Source organism: Phocoena phocoena, chromosome 13 (assembly GCF_963924675.1).
Source record: "Phocoena phocoena chromosome 13, mPhoPho1.1, whole genome shotgun sequence".
Classification (NCBI taxonomy): domain Eukaryota; kingdom Metazoa; phylum Chordata; class Mammalia; order Artiodactyla; family Phocoenidae; genus Phocoena; species Phocoena phocoena.
Genome location: NC_089231.1, coordinates 42,471,727 through 42,493,185, shown reverse-complemented (window position 1 = coordinate 42,493,185; position 21,459 = coordinate 42,471,727). Strand labels below are relative to the sequence as shown.

Below are 21,459 nucleotides of genomic sequence, written 5' to 3'. Positions count from 1 at the left end.
TTAAACATGGAAATTTGATCACATCTCTTTTATAAATGATATATTAAGCATTTAATATTTTGATAAATTTTAAGTACTTACTTTAAACAGTCAAGTGTGTGGTCAAAAACATTCTTTTCCTTTTGTTTTTCTTCTAAGTCTTTATTCAATTGAGTTATTTTTGCATGATAAATACTTGTTTTACTTTTAGTGGTCTCTATTTCTTTAAAAGTTATTGAGCATTTATCCTGAAAAAAAAAATTCAGGAATACCTTAAGTACTAGGATTTTCAAATCCTTCCAGTTTAGAAACACAAATAGTTTTGGCCATGTGAACAATTAAAAGCAAATAGTAATCTCTTATCAATATAAGTAACAACTTAGGTTTGTGTTCTCTCCTCTTACATCTGATGAGGTTTTCTAAAAGATCGGTTATAACTATCTATCTTCTCTCCCCGCCCTTCCTCTCCCTCCCTCTCTACCCTGCACTAACTTGTCTCCCCTCCCACACACAACTGAAAGGCATGTCTCTTAAGATGCCAGCATGTGGTCATGGGTTATCAAACATGTACACTAAAGGCAGGCAAGGATATATATTGTTCTGATGTTTAAGAAAAAGGAGTCAATGTTTAATACCAGCACAATTCCCCAAGGCTGGCCAGTCCAATTCCAGATTGGAGATTTGATTTTGTATCAATTTTTGCATGATCCCTTCATAACTGTTGGTGTTTATGTTGACGGACTGATTCATTGACTGGGTGACTGACTCACTGAAGGTTGTTTTTCCCCACGTCTCGCACTGCTTCTAGCTGGTGCTGCTCTCCCAGTGGATTTCACAGTCTCAATTGCTCCCGTTGCTCCTGTTTTCCTCCAGTTTTCCCCATGTGCCTTCTAATTCTTTCTCTATTCTTACAGATTTCAAGAAGAAAGAATTGCTAATCTTTCATACTTATTTTCCTATAAAAATCTTCTGTTTGTCCAAGATTTGGAAAATTGAGTACTGTACTTGGATTTTCATATCATCCCTTCTTTTCTTTTTTTTTCTGGAACTTCTGGAACTCTTCTACTAATAAATGGGGTTTTTTTGGTTGGTTGGTTGGTTTGGTACCAGAAGGTAGTTGAGATGGCTGACAAGGATTCTTCAGTGGGCCTACTAGGATATTATGTTATTTCTGGGAGAAAAGTCAAGCAAACAAAAAGTGTGAGGAGGCACAAGTATGGGTAAAAATAAGTAGGAACAAGTCAGAGAGGATGGGCAATCGTGGGTACAGCACGGTATCACGAACCCTGACTTTTCGTTCAGATTCCATAACGCATGCCGTAATCTTCAATGATGATTTTCACGGGAAACTGAGATTTCAGAAGCAATGGGGTCAACAACTTAGATCATACCAGCCAATTCAGTGATGCTGAAGGTGGTGCCAGAGGATTTTACACTAAAGGAAAGAAAGAGTGCAATTCCTGCAGACAGCAGTGAAAAGCAAAACGTGTATTTTGACACCTTTCATAGGTACCATCAGTGAGTCTTTCGTAAATGTGAGCACCATATCCCCTTCCATGGCATCAAAAATATTAGAGATGTCCCCACAGTGCGAAAAGAAATTGTTACATGCCACGTGTCAATCAAGAGTATATATCAACATCTGAATATCTTGAGTGAGCAAAAGCCTGGGGACTCTAAGAACCATTTGTGAGTCTTGATGAATGCTGAAGTGTCATTAGAGCAAATGGGAATTGAGGCATACGAATGGTACATTTACAATTCTTTGGCTTATTTTTTTCTCTAGCCTGGTGACACAGGTTTTAGCAATTTTGAGGCTTTCCACCCAAAGACAGTTTCATGCCCAGACCTGGAAGGGTCTAGAAATCTAAAATGAAGTTAATTAATATTTTACCATACAAGATTTTTTGTTATCTCCTTATCTCAAAAATTTGAAAACCATATATTTTATAAATATTAGATAATAAAAATTATATTCAGATTCTAAATTATTAATTTCAGATATTTTTAATATTTATTTAAGATTTAGTAAATATTTTTATGTTATCTAAATACAATATGTCCATATTCCACACTTAAGATTTAACTTGGGGTTAAACATAAAATTCAGTAATACTGTTTAGCTTGGCCCATGACTGAAATGCTTACACACAGTAAAAGATAAAATTATTTGTCTAACTTAGGTTCTTAGAAGGTAGAAATGCTGCTGTAGTGTTGTTTATATACCAGTCAACATAATGAGGACTTAATAAATGCTATTAATGATGTTTGCAAGTTTCTTCAGGATGGGGTTCCATAGCATGACACACAAGGCATTGCCCGTCTCACTAGCTTCATATATTTGCACTCTTATAACTCTTATAACTCTGGTCATACCAAAGTGCTTGCAATTCCACAAACACATAGCATTCTCACATGATCTCCTTGCTTTGCAAACACAAGGTCTGTTTCTAAAAAGCCCTTACTTCATTTCTTCAAGTTAAAATTTATATAATAATAATAATGCTAACAATAATAATGGAAACCATTTGTTGAATGCTTCCAGTGCCAATTATTCTTTTAGTCTTTTTGTGTATATCATCTCTGTTCTCTAAACATCACAGCAAGGCAAATATTCAACCTTCAATTTCTCCATTAGTAATTATCATTCTTAGACATCACCTCCTCTGAAAAATCTTCCTGGATGCCCTTGATTCAGCTGCGTTTCCTCCTTCTTGACGCTTCCCACACCATTACACCATTGTCGTGGCTCTGCTCACAATGTATTAAGGCTGTCTGTTTCCTTGTATGATCCCCAGCAAGATGATGTGTTTCTTGAGTGAACCAACTTCTTCTTTTACTTCTCCAACTCCAGGAAATTCCAACAATGTTTAAGACATTTTAAGGACTCAGTAGTAATTGGAAAGACATCAATTTGAAGGACAAACAAAAGAAAATGAACCCTTCTTCTCTAACCCTCAAACTCTTAGTAACTTCTATAATACTGAGCATACACACAAAGTATTCAGCCATGTTTTTCATTGGAATTTATTTATATTTGTTAACGTTTGGAAATTTTTAGTTACTATTTTAGCAAATATTCAGATGTGGATATAAGAACTGTGGTGGCATTCCACTGCAGTCTTGAACACATATGTTTTATCTTTTGTGACACGTTACAAGTAATTTGTCATCAATAACAGCAGTGTGCTGGGTTGTAAGAGCTGGCCTGAATGTTTTGTTCCTGATTTTAATGGATTTATTTTTAATGTTACATAATTAAGTATCATGTTTGCTGGAAAATACTGGTAGACACTATAACACATGTTATTAAGGTATGGATGTTTTCATTATATATCTAGACAGTTAAGAGTTTTTTTAAATAAATCAGTGGCTTTCAAATTTTATCAAATATTTTAGGCTAACTGTCTTTCACTTGTGTAAATGAAGTGAATTATATCAGTACACTTGTTTATGCGCAATCATCTTCACATTCTTCAAAGGACTCTTATTTTGTAAAGTATATCATTTTTAGCACGTTGTAAAATTCAATTCACTGATATATTTAAGATTTTGTCATCTATGTTCATAAGTGAGATCACCTACAGATTTCTTACCTATGGTAATATTCTTCAGTTATGGTTTCAGGGTTATACTTTTATAGAATAAATTTAGAAGCTTTCCATGCTTTCTTATGCTCTCTACCTGGTTTTGTGGGAGGCCTATAAAGCATCTGTGCTTGTTCTTGCCGTTACTGGTAGAGTGTAGACCAGTTTTATTGTTATTGATCCATTTTTGTTATTTTTTTCTTTTTACCCAGTTTTCATCATTTGTATTTCAAAAATAAATTATATACTTCATCAAGATTTTAAAACAAATTGCTATGCAATTTCGTATATAATTATGTCTCTTTTAATTTTTATCATGGCACGTTCTTTTTGCCTTTCATAGATATGCCAAGTATTTTTAGTTCTTCTTACCAAAATAATTTATTGGTAATACCAAATTATAATGTTGGCCCATTCCATAAATTTTGCTTTATAGTTTACCATCAGTCACTTGTAATAAATGGTAATTTGTAATTCTAAATATTCCTTAACACAGAAGTAAATAAAGAAAATGTGATTTAAAAAACATTTCCAGTGGTCTACATATTTTTTCTTTCTGCTATATTTTTTGTTATTGAGTTCTGATTTTACTTCACCGAGCTCAATAAAAGTAACCTGTATGATTTGACCAGTATAATGTAATGGTCAGGAGCAGAGCTTCTAGTGCCAGATACATTGAATTAACAAGCTGGGTGAAACTGAACAAGTTAATTAAAAAACAATGCATCAGATTCTTCAACTGTAGAATTCAGAGAATAACAGTACACTCTTCATAGGGTTATCATGAAGATGAAATTAGTTAATAGGTCTGAGCACTTAGAACAATGCCTGACATATAAAAAACATGCAAAATATTAATATCTGTTATTATTATTATACATATTATTTTCCTTGGTAATTTTAAAAAATATTTCTTTTGTGGCCCTGTACAGGGTTAACATTATTTAAAGGATATGATTACACCTCCATCTCATGGCCCACAAGCTGTCCACTAACAAATCATATTGGTGCTACCTTTAAAATATATCCAGAGGATAGCAAGTTAAAGACAATGGACTATCTCTACTTTCCCATATCCAATGATTCTCTAAAGTTAGAATGTTAGATGTGAGGATTTTAAGGGAGTAAATATTTCTAAGTTGGAAAAAGCCCTGAAGTCCTTTGATATATAGCCATTTGTTCATGCCGCCTACATACCAGCTTGAGGGTAACATTTAGATGTCAAATATTAACAAATGTTTCAATCTGTACATTGGTCTCATCTTCAGAATCATGGTACTATCTCAGACACTACAAATCCCTATCTCTACTTTGTAGGAAAGGTAACAGGAGGATACACTGTACCAGTGGGAAAGACACTGTAAGAGAGAAAATGAAGACACAGAGACTGCCCATGTGCGTGCATGCATGCAGAATCAACTTAGTGCAACCAATTAGAAATGAGAGACATCCACCTAAAATTAAATTTGCTGGCATAGTTTTCATTGAGATGAAAAGGTTGTAAATTCAAAATTATTTTTTGACATTAAATTTCTTACCTCAGTTTTCATTAATGCATCCTGGGTTTTCTTCCCCTTTCTTTGTAATTTTTTCTTTGTTTTCTCTACATTTCTTTTAACATATTCTTTCCTCTCAATTATTTCACCTAGTAACTATAGGACATTTAGAAATTAAGATGTGCAACATTTACAATCCAATTATCTTGGTTTAGACCAGATAGTTCCCAAGCAACTATTTTAATAACAACAACATATATTTTGGTATAAAAGGAAAGGAATTCACCACACATGAATTACAAAAACATACTAGGATATCCATAATCCCAATATTCAATTTGAATTACCCAAGAAAATCAAAGTCTAATCAATTTTAGCTAAGTAACAAAAACTAATAAACTCACATAGAAATAAATTTTCCTCACAATATTTAAAATATTTTAACCAAAATTAAAACTCCAAATTTTCAGCAATCATTATAGAAAGTGTATGAAAACTTACTCTTTCACGGAGTTTATGCTAAATTATTAGTTCTTATGATTTATACACTATTAAAGAATAATAAAACAAAAATGATTACTGCACTACAAGAAGGTACAAAACAATGGCTATTATAAAATAAGAAAAGATAGAAGTTATTAATCTTTTCTGGAATTCATTATCATACTCAGATGACTACACCAAGGCTTTGATGCAATTAATAAACTCCTATCATTAATGTAAGGAGGAGCCATTATTAAAATCATTTATATCACTAGGTGTTAGTACTGGTTATATATTCATTACATGAGCGCTAGGATAAGCATTTAGAAGCCCCAAGAAGTACACTCAGAATTTGCTGTTTCCATGGTTTATGGCATCGTACAAGTGACTTCATGCAGGTAGGCCCAAGTTTTCTCATGTCTATGTTACAGATAAACTCTCTCTTGCCTACTTCAGAGATGCTTTGAAGACCAAAATAAACATTCATAATAGGAAAACTTTGAAAATCACAAAGTTTTTAAAATAATGAAATTTTGAAAATTATTAAAGACTAAGAATGCAAAGTTACATCATCATTTGCAAAGAAAAAAAAACCCTGTTGCCAAAATGGCCCAAATGAATATACGTACATCCTCCCTGCAGCCGAGGACAAGAATGTATAATTCCTACCACACCTTCTAATTCTCCAAAAGACTAATGATATGATGTATGCATATTTTTCTTTGGGAAGGGCTAGTGATATCAGTTACTGCCATAAACTTGTTGTTTTGAAAATATTTTATTAACATTTGCTTTATTTTTCATCCTAGCTGTCTTAACTTCATTTACATACATCAAAAATTTACCACGAAAATGTCAAGATGCATTATATTCTATATTTGAGCAAACGTAGCTTTGGAATTTTATTAACAAGCAGTGAAGACTTTGAATTAAATTTACTACAGTGGGTAATCATACCAGATAAATCACTACTCACCCATTTGAAAACTGCTTTTCCTAAGTACTCTCTAAGATAAAGTGTTGGGTTCCAGGTAATAGCGTTAATAGTCTTGCTATATAATTCCACTGTAGATCGGTTGTGTGGTCATAAAATAGTTACTTACTTTGTCCATGCTTTTGTGTCTTCCTATGTGAAATCATAATTTTCCAAATGATAATGTAAAATCGCATAGATGATTTACTGACCTGAATATTCCTGCAAATTAGTTTCTGGATTAATTATAAATGCTTACATCAGAATGTTCTTTGTGGCAAGTTCTGAGTTTTACAGCTTCTTCTTCTAGTTTAAGCAGTGGTATCTCCATTTCTGCCAGTGCTAAGGCATATATTGTTTTCTTTCTCATAAGATCCTGCTTCTCAAGTGCCTGCTCTTCTTGAAGGGAAAACAGTCTTTTCTGCCAGCAAAGATTTTTAAAATGATTCATTGTTATTAATTACCTAAACATTTATTGAGACTCTATCCTGTACTGGTCAGTAATGTCTAAAAATGAAAACAATAAATGCCACCATAAAAAAGCAATAGGTACGAATATAGCATATTTAAAAAGAACAGAAGTAATATTATAAAAAATGAGAGGACAAAATTTAATAGACAATAAAAATCAGATATCCTTAAGTAAGTACTGGAGGATAATAAGGTTAGATGGCACGTTAATGACAAATATTGAAATATATGTAATTCCTGCATTCTAAGACCAAATCAAACTAATAAATAAGAAGTTAATAACAAACTATTAAGCAAAAAGGATTGGAAGATTATGGAATTATTGGGCTTATCTACAGAGAGAAATAAATTAGGGAATTTGGCATTTTCAAGCATATAGAATTAGAGAGACACTGTTTTTATATGTTTGAAAATATCAAATTTCCCAATAGAAAAAAATCACAAAATTTGTGTTTGCCTCAAAGATGAACAGAGGTGCAGATAATCTCAAATAATTTTTAAAATTAACACTGTCTTAGACTGTTTTGCCTCTTGATTTTATTCTTTTTATAGTAATGGTTTCAAATATTTATGTATTTCTGAAGGGGAGGCAGTCTACAAACATGCCAGTGTTCAGAACACCCAATCTAGGTCCCAAAGGATATGCAGGTGATAGATAAAGATTTTTTAAAAAGTAAAATTGATTTTGCTAGTTATAAGGCTTTAGTTTCAAAATCTTTATATAGAAATATAGCATGTTTTCTTTTCAGTCTTAAATAAAAGAGTCCAATTGAAAGACATTAAAAGTAAAGAAAACATGACATCATCACAAAGCAAACTAAAGAGACACTTAGGAATAAGATCCCACTGCCCTTTTACTAGGCTGGCAGAAATTCCCATTAAACCACAAAATGAGATATGTATATGAGAGGTCAGTTTCTTTATGCATGATCAGACACTGCTAGTCGTACAGAGGGCAACTGTCATCAACTAAGGAGAGAAAACTGCTGGCTTGCAAACCAAGTAGTGAAAAGATGCCTCATTACAGGCAAATTTAAAATGCTACGTAAAATGCAAATTAAAGGAAGAATAAAATATTGAAACCAAATTGGGATTACCTGAATCATCATTCCATTAGCCACTTCATCTCGAGTGAGTTTTTTCAGGAATTCTTCTCTGCCCTATATATTATCAAATTTTTTAAAAAGGAGGTTTTATTTATAGAATATCAAAAAACATTTTAGAACAACTGCCAACATAAAATGCATTTTACTTACGTTAAAACGAAGAGTAAACTGCTCATTACAAATTGAGTGTTATAATTTTTTATAAATAAACCTAATGTTATCTGAGGCAAAATTAGTAAGTGCTACAAGATCAGGAAATAGAACACAGAATTTCCATTCAATTTTGCATTTTATAATCCTGAACTAAAATACCAAAGTAGGAAAATCAAAAAGGAAAAACTAGATAGTCTTCAATCCCTCTTTTTAAAAACTATCTGTTTGTTTTTAATACTATTTTCCAGAATGAACGTATTCTATTTTGAAGGCAAGGTAAATTCAAGTTTAAAGTTTGCAAAATATGATCAGATTCTCCATTTGGCTAGAAAAATTTCTCTTTTTTTTTCCTTTCTTATTTAAAAAAAATCATTCTTGCAAGTTAGTGGGCAAAAAATATGTGGAAAAATCTTCTCTTTTGCTACTTGGATAGAGAGTCTTAAATTCTTCATAGTTGTACTTTATATCATCACAAAAGCAGATTTGGAAATAACTCAAAAATTTCCTTCTGCTTTTAGAATTACATCTTGGAACCTCTTATTGAGGGAGGAGCTGTCTTGGATTTAAGCTGTCCTCCATATTCAAGAGATGTATAGCTTTGTAAAGAAGAACAGTGGAGGTTGAGAAATGTCTCTAAAATTCCTACTTCATTACTGAACCCCTCATCATATCACGGAGTCTACACAGACATTATAAAGAAACAAGTCAGTAAGTCTCTCCTACAACCCTTCCTTTTCTTAGTATAGCAACCCATCAAAATTACACTCTCCTAAAGTAAAAAAAGTTACACTCTCCTAAAGTAAAAAAAGTAACTCCAAAGAAGGAAAGAGGAGATAAAGAAACTACTATCTTTAAATATTACTTCACCTAAGGACATAGCTATACCTAAAACCAATTTATACAATGATGTATTTTGATAATTTAAAAGAAATTAGTTGACTTTTAAAAAAATAGATCTTTAAAGGAGTATAATTGCTTCACAATACTGTGTTTGTTTCCATTGTACAAAAAAGTGAATCAGCCATATGCATACATATATCCCCATGTCCCCTCTCTCTCAAGCCTCCCTCCCACCTTCCCTATCCCATCCCTCTAGGTGTTCACAAAGCACCGAGCTGATCTCCCTGTGCTATGCTGCTGCTTCCCACTAGATAACTATTTTACATTCGATAGTGAATATATGTCGATGCTACTCTCACTTCACCCTAGCTTCCCCCTCCCATCCTGTGTCCTCAAGTCCATTCTCTAGGTCTATGTCTTTATTCCTGCCCTGGAACTAGGTTCATCAATACCATTTTTTTTTTTTTTTTAGATTCTATATATATGTGTTAGAATATGGTATTCGTTTTTCTCTTTCTGACTTACTTCATTCTGTATGGCAGAGTCTAGGTCCATCCACCTCACTATAAATAACTCAATTTTGCGTTTTATGGCTGAGTAATATTCCACTGCTTATTTGTGCCGCATCTCCTTTATCCATTCATCTGTCAATGGTCATTTAGGTTGCTTCCATGTCCTGGCTATTGTAAATACTGCTGCAATGAACACTGGGGTACATGACTCTTTTTGAATTATGGTTTTCTCAGGGTATATGCCCAGTAGTAGCATGGCTGGGTCATATGGTAGTTCTATTTGTAGTTTTTTAAGGAACCTGCATACTGTTCTCTATAGTGGTTGTATCAATTCACATTCCCACCAAAAGTGAAAGAGGGTTCCCTGTTCTCCACACCCTCTCCAGCATTTATTATTTCTAGATTTTTTGATGATGGCCATTCTGACTGGTGTAAGGTGATACCTCATTGCAGCTTTGATTTGTATTTCTCTAATAATTAGTGATGTTGAGCAGCTTTTCATGTGCCTCTTGGCCACCTGTATGTCTTCTTTGGTGAAATGTCTGTTTAGGTCTTCTGCCCATTTTTTAATTGGGTTGTTTGTTTTTTTGATATTGAGCTGCATGAGCTGTTTGTATATTTTGGAGATTAATCCTTTGTCTGTTGCTTCATTTGCAAATATTTTCTCCCACTCTGAGGGTTGTCTTTTCGTCTTATTTATGGTTTCCTTTGCTGTGCAAAAGCTTTGAAGTTTTATTAGGTCCCATTTGTTTTTTTGTTTTTATTTCCATTAATCTAGGAGGTGGGTCAAAAAAGATCTTGTTGTGGTTTATGTCAGAGTGTTTTTCCTATGTTTCCCTCTAAGAGTTTTATAGTGTCTGGCCTTACATTTAGGTCTTTAATCCATTTTAAGTTTATTTTTGTGTATGGTGTTAGGTAGTGTTCTAATTTCATTCTTTTATATGTAGTTGTCCAGTTTTCCAAGCACCACTTATTGAAGAGGCTGTCTTTTCTCCATTGTATGTTCTTGCCTCCTTTGTCGTAAATTAGGTGACCATATGTGTGTGGGTTTATCTCTGGGCTTTCTATCCTGTTCCATTGATCTATATTTCTGTTTTTGTGCCAGTATCACACTGTGTTGATTACTGTAGCTTTGTAGTACACTTTGAAGTCCAGGAGCCTGATTCCTCCAGCTCCATTTTTCTTTCTCAAGATTGCTTTGGCTATTCGGGGTCTTTTGTGTTTCCATATGAATTGTAAAATTTTTTGTTCTAATTCTGTAATGAATGCCATTGGTAGATGAATAGGGACTGCACTGAATCTGTAGATTGCTTTGGTAGTTGCCTCTTCTAACATGACAACAGATACAGTGGTTTTATCAAATAAACATGTAATTATGGAGCCAAATTAAAAATGCCTCTACAGACTGGAAAAAAATATGCTGTATTCCAGAATAGAGTGTTACATTTGAACTTTGTCTGAAAGTAACTTAAAAATGTGTGTGTGTGTGTGTGTGTGTGTGTGTGTGTGTGTATCAAGGAGATGAGTTGGGAAATAGTAAGGCATGAAGATGAAATGATAAACTATCAGCTTATACATAATCTTTAAAGGCATAGTAAGAAAATTAGTGAAGAATGTTAAGCAAGGTGTCTATTGCAAAAAGGTCACTCTGGTTGCAATGGGGATTAGTTTGTGTTTCCTTAAAATTCATTCATTCATCCTTTGAAGTTTTTTTTTTTTTTAATTGTTGGTAAGAGAGAAATCTATTGTTTAAGTGAATTCAAGTCCTTGAACTTATATAAATTAACATCATTCAAGAAAAACTTGTGAATATAAGGCCAATAAACACTATAGGCAGTATATGAGACATTATAATAAAATAGACCAGAAGTCTGAAGGTGCAAGAGTAAAACAATTGCATTTCTTTGAAAAGAAGGGAAAGAGTCCCTTGAAATTTTGAAACCCGTATTTCTATACAAAACCAACTCAACCTATTACCAGTGGACAAATCTGCACTCTCCATCAGAAAAACATCTGGAGTTTCACTCTTTCCTCTCAGGGAACTCTTTCAAGCTCTGTTTTCTGCCATGCCCCAAACCTCTGTGACTCAGAGAGCAAGGTCAAATGACTGGTCACCAAAACGGAAAAATAGCTGTTACTTACTGCTTGGGCTGACAATTTCAACTTCCACCAGCCACAGGGAGTGTTTCCAGCCAGATGCTCAAGGCCTTCCCTCAGTACTATCGCCTCCCTCTCACTTCCTGGAAGTCTGATTGGTGCACCAGGGCACTGGCAAGATGCTGGGAAGTTTACCAGTTACTAGGAGAACTACTGACTTACCATGACCTTCAAAACATCCTAGAACACGCCAAAGAGTGATATAAGGTGATCTCTGATGGTCACAAGTCTCAGGCCACACAGTGAAATATCTGAGCGAGGTGACTTATTTGTCTTCCCGTTCTGTTGTCACAGGCAGCATTCTCTGTAAAGCTGACTCTGAGGTGGGGTTTGGTATGCAGGATTCTTATTAAGGAGTGCACCTGGAATCAACTCCTGTTGGACTGGAGCGGGGACCAGTGGGAAGACAGGGAGAAGATCAAGGACTGGTCAGAAACATAGGCTGAGCTGCAAAGCAGCCCAACAACAACCTCAGTCAGCTCCACGGGGAGTCCTGGAGCAAGAAGGGGCCTTCGGCTTTGCCCCAAGTCAGACCAAGGCGGCAAGGCTACTCCTCTATTTATCAGTCGTTGGATATGAGCTGTCCCAGGAAGGGGAATGACCTTAAGCAAAGTGACTTAACTGATTCCTGAAGTCGAATCTGGGCAGTTATGCTCACTAAACAATACATATATATGTCATGAATCCCCTTGATAAAACTACTATTAGAGCTACTAAGACTTATGACTAAAGTATTATTACCTGCCTACTATGTAGAGTTACCTTGTTTCAACTTCATAATGAAATCCATGAAATCGCTATTATTGTCCCCTTTTGTAAATGGGAAAACTGGGACAGATTATATAAATTGCCAAAAAGCAAAAAGGTAGCACACACTGGAAGCAGGATGCTAATCCACACTGAGAGCCCAGGGACTTTATCTCATTGACTTAGGATCTCAGTGACATCTGGATACCTACGACCCTTCAACGTGAGTGGAATATTTAGTGTAGAGCCTTCTGACTCTCATGTCCTTGCAAAGCCTGCCTTTCTATGAGACTTTCCAGGCAAAAGGATTGTTAGATTCTGTACTCAGCCGCCTATTCCACAGATAGAGAAATGGAACCGAGACACTGTGTTCAAGAGGTGTCAATCTGCCAGTGATGCCATAGCTGGTTCTCAAACAGAATCTGCTAAGAAGATTATGAACACTGGGGATATGTTGCTTTTTTAATTCTGCAACTCTATGACATAAATCACAGCAAGATCCTTTTTGAACCATCTCCTAGAGAAATGGAAATAAAAATAAACAAATGGGATCTAATGAAACTTACAAGCTTTTGCACAGCAAAGGAAACCATAAACAAGATGAAAAGACAACCCTCAGAATGGGAGAAAATATTTGCAAGTGAAACAACAGACAAAGGATAAATCTCCAAAATTTACAAGCAGCTCATGCAGCTCAATAACAAAAAAACAAACAACCCAATCCAAAAATGGGCAGAAGACCTAAATAGACATTTCTCCAAAGAAGATATACAGACTGTCAACAAGCACATGAAAGGATGCTCAACATCATTAATCATTAGAGAAATGCAAATCAAAGCTACAATGAGATTTCATCTCACACCGGTCAGAATGGCCATCATCAAAAAATCTACAAACAATAAATGCTGGAGAGGGTGTGGAGAAAAGGGAACACTCTTGCACTGCTGGTGGGAATGTGAATTGGTCAGCCACTATGGAGAACAGTATGGAGGTTCCTTAAAAAACTACAAATAGAACTACCATACGACCCAGCAATCCCACTACTGGGCATATACCCTGAGAAAACCATAATTCAAAAAGAGTCATGTACCAAAATGTACATTGCAGCTCTATTTACAATAGCTAGGACATGGAAGCAACCTAAGTGTCCATCATCAGATGAATGGATAAAGAAGATGTGGCACATATATACAATGGAATATTATTCAGCCATAAAAAGAAATGAAATTGAGTTTTTTGTAGTAAGGTGGATGGACCTAGAGTCTGTCATACAGAGTGAAGTAAGTCAGAAAGAGAAAGACAAATATCGTATGCTAACACATATATATGGAATCTAAGAAAAAAAAATGTCATGAAGAACCTAGGGGTAAAACGGGAACAAAGACACAGACCTACTAGGGAATGGACTTAAGGATATGGGGAGGGGGAAGGGTAAGCTGTGACAGAGTGAGAGAGTGGCATGGACATACATACACTACCAAACGTAAAATAGATAGCTAGTGGGAAGCAGCCGCACAGCACAGGGAGATCATCTCGGTGCTTTGTGACGACCTAGAGGGGTGGGATAGGGTGGGTGGGAGGCAGGGAGACGCAAGTGGGAAGAGATATGGGAATGTATGTATAAGTGATTCACTTTGTTATAAAGCAGAAACTAACACACCATTGTAAAGCAATTATACTACAATAAAGATGTTTAAAAAAAAAAAAGAAAAGAAAAAACTACCATACGACCCAGCAATCCCACTACTGGGCATATACCCTGAGAAAACCATAATTCAAAAAGAGTCATGTACCACAATGTTCATCGCAGCTCTATTTACAATAGCCAGGACATGGAAGCAACCTAAGTGTCCATCAACAGATGAATGGATAAAGAAGATGTGGCACATATATACAATGAAATATTACTCAGCCATAAAAAGAAATGAAACAGTTATTTGTAGTGAGGTGGATGGACATAGAGTCTGTCATACAGAGTGAAGTAAGTCAGAAAGAGAAAAATAAATAGCGTATGCTAACACATATATATGGGATCTAAGAAAAAAAATGGTTATGAAGAACCTAGGGGCAGGACAGGAATAAAGACGCAGACGTAGATGACACGAGGAGGGGGAAGGGTAAGCTGGGACGAAGTGAGAGAGTGGCATGGACATATATACACTACCAAATGTAAAATAGATAGCTAGTGGTATCTGCTGCATAGCACAGGGAGATCAGCTTGGTACTTTGTGACCACCTAGAGGGGTGGAATATGGAGGGTGGGAGGGAGACGCAAGAGGAAGGAGATATGGGGATATATGTATACATATAGCTGATTCACTTTGTTATAAAGCAGAAACTAACACACCAGTGTAAAACAATTATACTCCAATAAAGATGCTAAAAAAGAAAAAAGTGTGGTCTTCTTAGTAAAACACTATTGCACTATCATTGAAAACGTTCAAAAAGAGAGGCTGGACAATGACAAAGAGCTACAGTAGTTGTAAAAAGATTTCTGGATTTAATCATATAATTACCACTTTTGAGAATTTGCTGTACCCCAGGCAATTTCCTAGAATGTTTTATATATACAGGCAGCCCTCGTCTTGTAGGATGCCATGCTTACTGAAACTTGTGCATGTGGGGACCATGCAAAATAGGAACATGGCTCAGATATGTACAAGTTTCAGCTAACTTGATGCTGTGCAAAGTGAGAGCTGCCTGTGTGTAGGGGTGTGTGTGTGTGTGCTTGTGCATGCATGCATCTGTATGTAAGTGAATCATCATATCCATTTAGTGACCTAGCTACAGTTGTCCACATTCAAAGATGAGAAAACTAAGATCATAGATGTCATGGCACTTGCCCCATGGCTAACACTCAACAAGTCTCAATACTCAAGACTGCTGATACTACAGCTTGGGCACACTCTGTAGCACTTTGAAGTAAGCCCCCTACTCTACCCTCAGTTTCCAGTACTCTGTCTGGTACACAATATTTGCTGAATGAACAATTTATTGAACAAATGCATTAACAAATAGCAAAAATTGCTAAAATTTCAGGGTTTTTCAAATTCAAAAATGTTTTTAAAAAATCTTTTTATATGAGAAACCTGCGATTCATTAAAATATCATAATCATATTCTCATTCATAAATAGCATCTTGAGGAGAGTAAAACAAGGCCTATAGGATGTTTTCCCTGAGACCTAGGGAAATAGTTGAGGTGGTAGGAAAGGCAGGGAGATAAGTAACTGAATAAGAGTGCCTTTTTCAGGAACATGGCCTGAAGCCCAACCAGTGCCAGGCTTTTCGGTTTTTCAAATTGCCAATGTGTGGTAAAGAGAATGAAAGCCCAGTAACATCACCAATTCACACCTGTTACAATAATGGATTCAACCAAGAATTACCAATGAGTGCTAAGTCCACTGGATGAAGACTTTTTGGAAACAAAGATAGTTGCATATTCTTGCAATATCACTCAGTTGAGTACTTATTAACCATAATAGGGAGATGGATAAACCTGTTGACCACAACTTTAACCAAATGATCAAACTTACTATCACTAGTTATGAGAAAAACTTATACAGTGTGTTTTGTGATATGTCTCATTGATACAATATTATAACTTACATAACATTCCTGCCAAAAGTGCTTTACCTGAATGCAATCATGAGTAAACAGAAAGATAAGTCCACACTGAGAGAAATTCTGCAAAGTAACTGGCCTAGACTCTCTAAAAAATGTCTATGCAATGAAAGACAAATTTAACAAAAATGTAGAGGACACTGTAAGATTAAAGGGGACTCAAAGTTATAACAGATAAATGCAATACATGGTGCTCGACTACATGTAGCACCCAACTGAATCAGAGAAGTTTGCATGTGGACTATATATTTCTGCCTCAGCTCTAAATCCTTAGCTCAAATTTTTAACTCTAATTTGAGATACTGGAGCTGGATCTAGTAATGTAAACAGTTTTCTTTTGCCAGCTGGAGCAAATGAGGCTTTATCAGTAGAGGGCGTGGAGGGGCTTACGAGGCAGCAGCAAGGGGCTTCCCAGCCTTGTTTTGGTTTCGATTGATTTCTCCTTCCACTTGCAGAACTGCTGTCAGCTGGTCTGTGAGGAACCAATAGTGCTCGCCTTCCAGCCAGGTGCTCTACCCAGAAATTCCATTCAAACTCCAGTCAACCTTCGCCAAGTTTCTCTGCTTATGGACCATCCACTGAACACTGAACACCCTTTCCTATAAGGCCTTATTCTGCTTTGCAGGAGGCAGCTTCTTCCACAATTGATCCTTATGTGGATACTTTCCTGCATCCCTAAAGGCTGTGGCTGCTCCCTACGTCTGCTATTCCTACATTCTTTACAGCAGGGGTCTGCAAGCTTTCCCTGTAAAGGGCTAGATAGTAAATAATTTAGACTTTGGGTCTGTAAGGTCTCTGTTTCAACTACTCAATTCTGGTTTTGGAGAAAAGAAATAAAGATGTATAAAAAGATCACTTTGAAGAGTTTGAAAGAAGCCGAGGGAAAGGGGGTGACAGCATCTCAAGAGGTTGGGAAGAGCCCACACTGAAAGTCACCTTTGACCTGCTGCCTGGCTTTAGCAGCCAGATACCAGAAGGTGGCAGCAGAGGGCTATTCTAGTGGAAGAGACTCCTGTGCTACAAGAAAGGTCAGCTTAAGAGCAAAGCATGGAACAGTCAATGCTATGTGTCCAGAGACCCACGTTTAAAGAGAAAATGGGAGGAGACACTAAACATAAATAGATCTAAGCTCAGAATCACGGATGTAGCATCAGTTTGATTTCCAGTGACAGAAGGGGCACTAAGAAAAAAGCTGTAGAATTCATTACATAAGGCATGAGACCACGAACAGAGAGAAACAGACTTTAAAATTAAGAATTAAAATCATAAAGGAAAATTTGGGATTTGTGCAAATAACTGTGTGCTGGGCTGAATTAGTGGGGCAGGGCAGCTCTGACTGGGCACTGCCAGGGCAGTTTTTGGTGGTCAGGACCCTAATAGACAATCCAGGTGGCAGCCCAACTTGGTATAATATCCAAAAATAAACACAACGATGCTATTTTATCTTTTTTTTTTTAAATGAAGGTATATGTGTCTTTTTTTGTAGAAATATTTTTAAATTAAAAAAAAATTAAACTGAACCCCCAAACCCAGAGATACACATTTTGACTTTTTGGTGTATTCCTTTTTTAGGTCCACAGATTAAATATTATCTTTGGTAGAGTCAGCCTAATAAGGTCTTTTTTCAGCCACTAAAAAACCAGAAATTCCATTAATTTTTTAAATTCTAAATTAAATGAATTTGCAATTTATCCTTGTACTCATATATTTAGCTACTACTCTATTTCCTAGAAATCTGTGTATTTAAATTTTCCTACTATATGTTAACTATGTATTCATGCTTTCCATAAACATTTATTGAGTACCTACTTTGTTCTAAGCACTGTTAGGTCTAGCGATGCAGCAGTGTACAAAACAGACAATAATTCTTGTCCTCCTGTAGCATACTTTCTGGCAGTTATTATGTAATTAATTATAAACCTTTAAATATGCATCTTTACAGTTTTTGTCCGTCTTTGTTATCTGGTGACTTTAAGTCATATTTTTAGAAATAATGTTAATGAATTATAGATTATGAATGTATTTAAAATTCTTTACTTACACTGATAAATTACTTTCCAGAAAGGTTCTGTCAATACTAATTTACAGTGAGTTGGAAACTCCAGCAGCTTATGAGAGTCTATATATCAATGTCTTTGCCTTTATCAAATATTAGTTTTCATAGATGTAAAATTGGGGTAACATACTCTTTTCTACAAAATTACTGTGAGAGTTAAAGATAACACATACAAAGGAGTTGACCCAAGGCAGTATTCGCATTAAGCATTCAACAAACAACCATTACTTTCAGTGTGTTTTTCAGAATCTACACATTTATCAGGAGACAGACATGAGTTAAATGTGTCAGCTATTAAAGACTGTCCAAAAAAGTTAAGGTAGCCAGCCTCCTTCTATGAAATGTTCTTTATGTTGTTTATCCCTAATACTTTTGAAAATATATTATCTGTCAGGCTCCAAGTTAAATGTTTTATATACAATATTATTTATTTATCACACAAAGGTACAACAGAAGTATTGTTACACTCATTTAAGAGATGAGAAACCTAGGTTCAATATGGTTAAGTAATAGTCTCAAAATAAATAATTAGCAGAACCAGGATTTAAATTAACAAAACATTTGACTCCAAAACCTATACTCAATCAACAAAATCACATTTCTCTTTGAAAAGGGAGAAAAAAAATAGAAACAAAATTCACAGATTGAAATGGAAATGCTGAAGAGCTAATTCATCACCTCTTTTCTAGCAAACAAATCTGTAATCCAGTAGAATGGAAATGGAAGTTATGTTTTCATGTAGTTTTTGCACCAAGTCAAATAAAGTTTTTTTCTGTCCTCAAATGTTTGCACCATCAACATGCTTTATTTCTATCATATTTTTCAGGTTTACTTACTCCCTCATACACGTGTCAGGAAAATAAACTTTTCTGATACTTAACTAAGGGGATACCCAGCTGCCATCTGAAGGACTTACATCTTAATATACCTTCACACTACTTCTGTTTTATCTGTGCCTTAATGCTTTTTCCCAGCAAACCTGTACCACTAATTGGATGCTCCCAATATTACAGTTAATGGCTTCCTTTCACTCAACTTGGACAAAGTATTCTGCCTCTGAATGTAGTAGGGAAGAATCTTAGTAAACTAAAATCAAATGGAACAAACGTAAAAGAGTACAAGATCTAAGCTGTAAATATGTTTCATAGAAAGGGCTAAAGAAGAGTGATTATGCTAGCAATTAAAAGCATAAATGACTCTGAGCTTCTAGGCTGCTTAAACCAGAGGGAAACATGAAACTTTAGAGAATGCCTAATTATTAATAACAGAAGGAATACAATTTTATCAAGAAAAGTTTTCTCTTAGTTCTGAAATCTAAAGTAAACTAGGTGCATAGATTTTTGACCATCTTGAGCAGTATGACCATATCTCTCATTAGTATGAAAAAACAAGCAGCAATGGTCAATTTTGATCATTACTTTTACCAACCTTTGTTAAAAGCCAAGGATGTAATATCAGCTCATAACTCAATAAAGGCTATTGCACATGGGTCAAAAGTAATATCCTCTAGATTTGACTAGGAAGCATAAATTCTCAAGAATCAAAATGAATAAATTATCAGAATGTCCACTTTATAACCATTTAAAAAATACCACCAGTTTCACCTGGAATTGTGGTAGAAGTTGCATAGTGCACAAATCAAATTTTGGCTTATTAAAGTTGTTTTGTTCTGTCCATTGAACAAAATGGACTTGCTCTAAAGAGGCCTGGAGTGGCAGAAATTATGCTCTTCAAGAAAGCTTTTTAGAAGGTTTTGATTTTTACTTTGCTCAAATAAAGGCCCTATAAACTTTGATTCAGAGACGAACAAATAGTATTTGAAGGCAGGGCCAAGATTTTTCTCTAAAAAGGAGTTAAGGGTTGGTTGAAATATTTGAAAAAGAACTCAACCAAAGTGACAAACTTCTAAACTGTAAAGTTATAGACCATATTACTGTGGCCAAGAACATTCTAAGGACAACACATTGTCTTTTCCTAGCATTAAAAATACTACTCAGCCATAAAAAAGAATGAAATAATTCCATTTGCAGCAACACAGATGGACCTAGAGATTATCACACTAAGTGAAGTTTTCCTAGCATTAAAAATACTACTCAGCCATAAAAACAGAATGAAATAATTCCATTTGCAGCAACACAGATGGACCTAGAGATTATCATACTAAGTGAAGTAAGTCAGACTAAGGCAAATATCATGTGATATCACTTATATGTGGAATCTAAACCATGACACAAGTGAAATTATTTATGAAACAGAAACAGACTCACAGACATAGAAAACAAACTTATGGTTACCAAAGGGGAAAGGAGGTGGGGAGGGATAAATTAGGAGTTTGGGATTAGCAGATACAAACTACTCTATATAAAGTAGATAAACCTCAAGGTCCTACTATATAGCACAGGGAACTATTGATACAGTCAATATCCTGTAATAAATCATAATGGAAAAGAATATGAAAAAATACAAATATATTTATGTATAAATGAACTACATTTCTGTACAAGAAACTAGCACAACATTGTAAATCAACTATACTTCAATTTAAAAAAAGAGAAAAAATGACCCTTAAACATCTAAACAAACTTTTAAAAAAGGAATCATACACATATATGTATAATTGAATCACTTTGCTGTACACCTGAAACTAACACAGCATTGTTAATCAACTATACTCCAATATAAAATAAAAAATTATAAAAAAGGAATCAGGGCTTCCCTGGTGGCGCAGTGGTTGAGAGTCCGCCTGCCGATGCAGGGGACACGGGTTCGTGCCCCGGTCTGGGAAGATCCCACATGCCGCGGAGCGGCTGGGCCCGTGAGCCATGGCCGCTGAGCCTGCGCGTCCGGAGCCTGTCCTCCGCAACGGGAGAGGCCACAACAGTGAGAGGCCCGCGTAACGCATAAAAAAAAAAAAAAAAAAAGGAATCATACAATGTCTGTGATCAGACAACAAGGGAATTAAACTAGAAATCCATAACAGAAAGACAACTGGAAAGTCCCTAAATATGTGAAGACTAAAAAGCATACTTTTAAATAATACATGGTCAAGGAATCAATCTCAATAGAATTTTAAAATATTTTTGACTAAATAAAAATTGGGATGCAATTTATCAAAATTGTGATATGCAGCAAAAGCAGAGCTTAGAAGGAAATTCACAGCATTGAGTGCATATATTAGAAAAGAAGAAAGATTTAACATCAAAAATCTAAGTTTCCACCTTAGGAAACTATAAAAAGAAGAGCAAATTAAATCCAAAGTCAAAAGAAGAAAAGAAAT

The 21,459-nt window shown here is 35.3% G+C and overlaps 1 protein-coding gene across 1 annotated transcript in view; it reads right to left on the bottom strand.

Moving 5' to 3' along the window:
- CCDC178 (coiled-coil domain containing 178) overlaps positions 1–21,459 on the bottom strand; it is a 358,040-nt gene that overhangs the window by 228,962 nt on the left and 107,619 nt on the right. Inside the window, exons 13-16 of the mRNA XM_065889454.1 lie at positions 8,087–8,149; positions 6,778–6,939; positions 5,105–5,218; positions 82–227 (exon numbers count right to left, since the gene is read on the bottom strand). Of these exons, the coding sequence (XP_065745526.1) occupies positions 82–227; positions 5,105–5,218; positions 6,778–6,939; positions 8,087–8,149 (485 nt within the window). The remainder of the gene's footprint in view (positions 1–81; positions 228–5,104; positions 5,219–6,777; positions 6,940–8,086; positions 8,150–21,459) is intronic.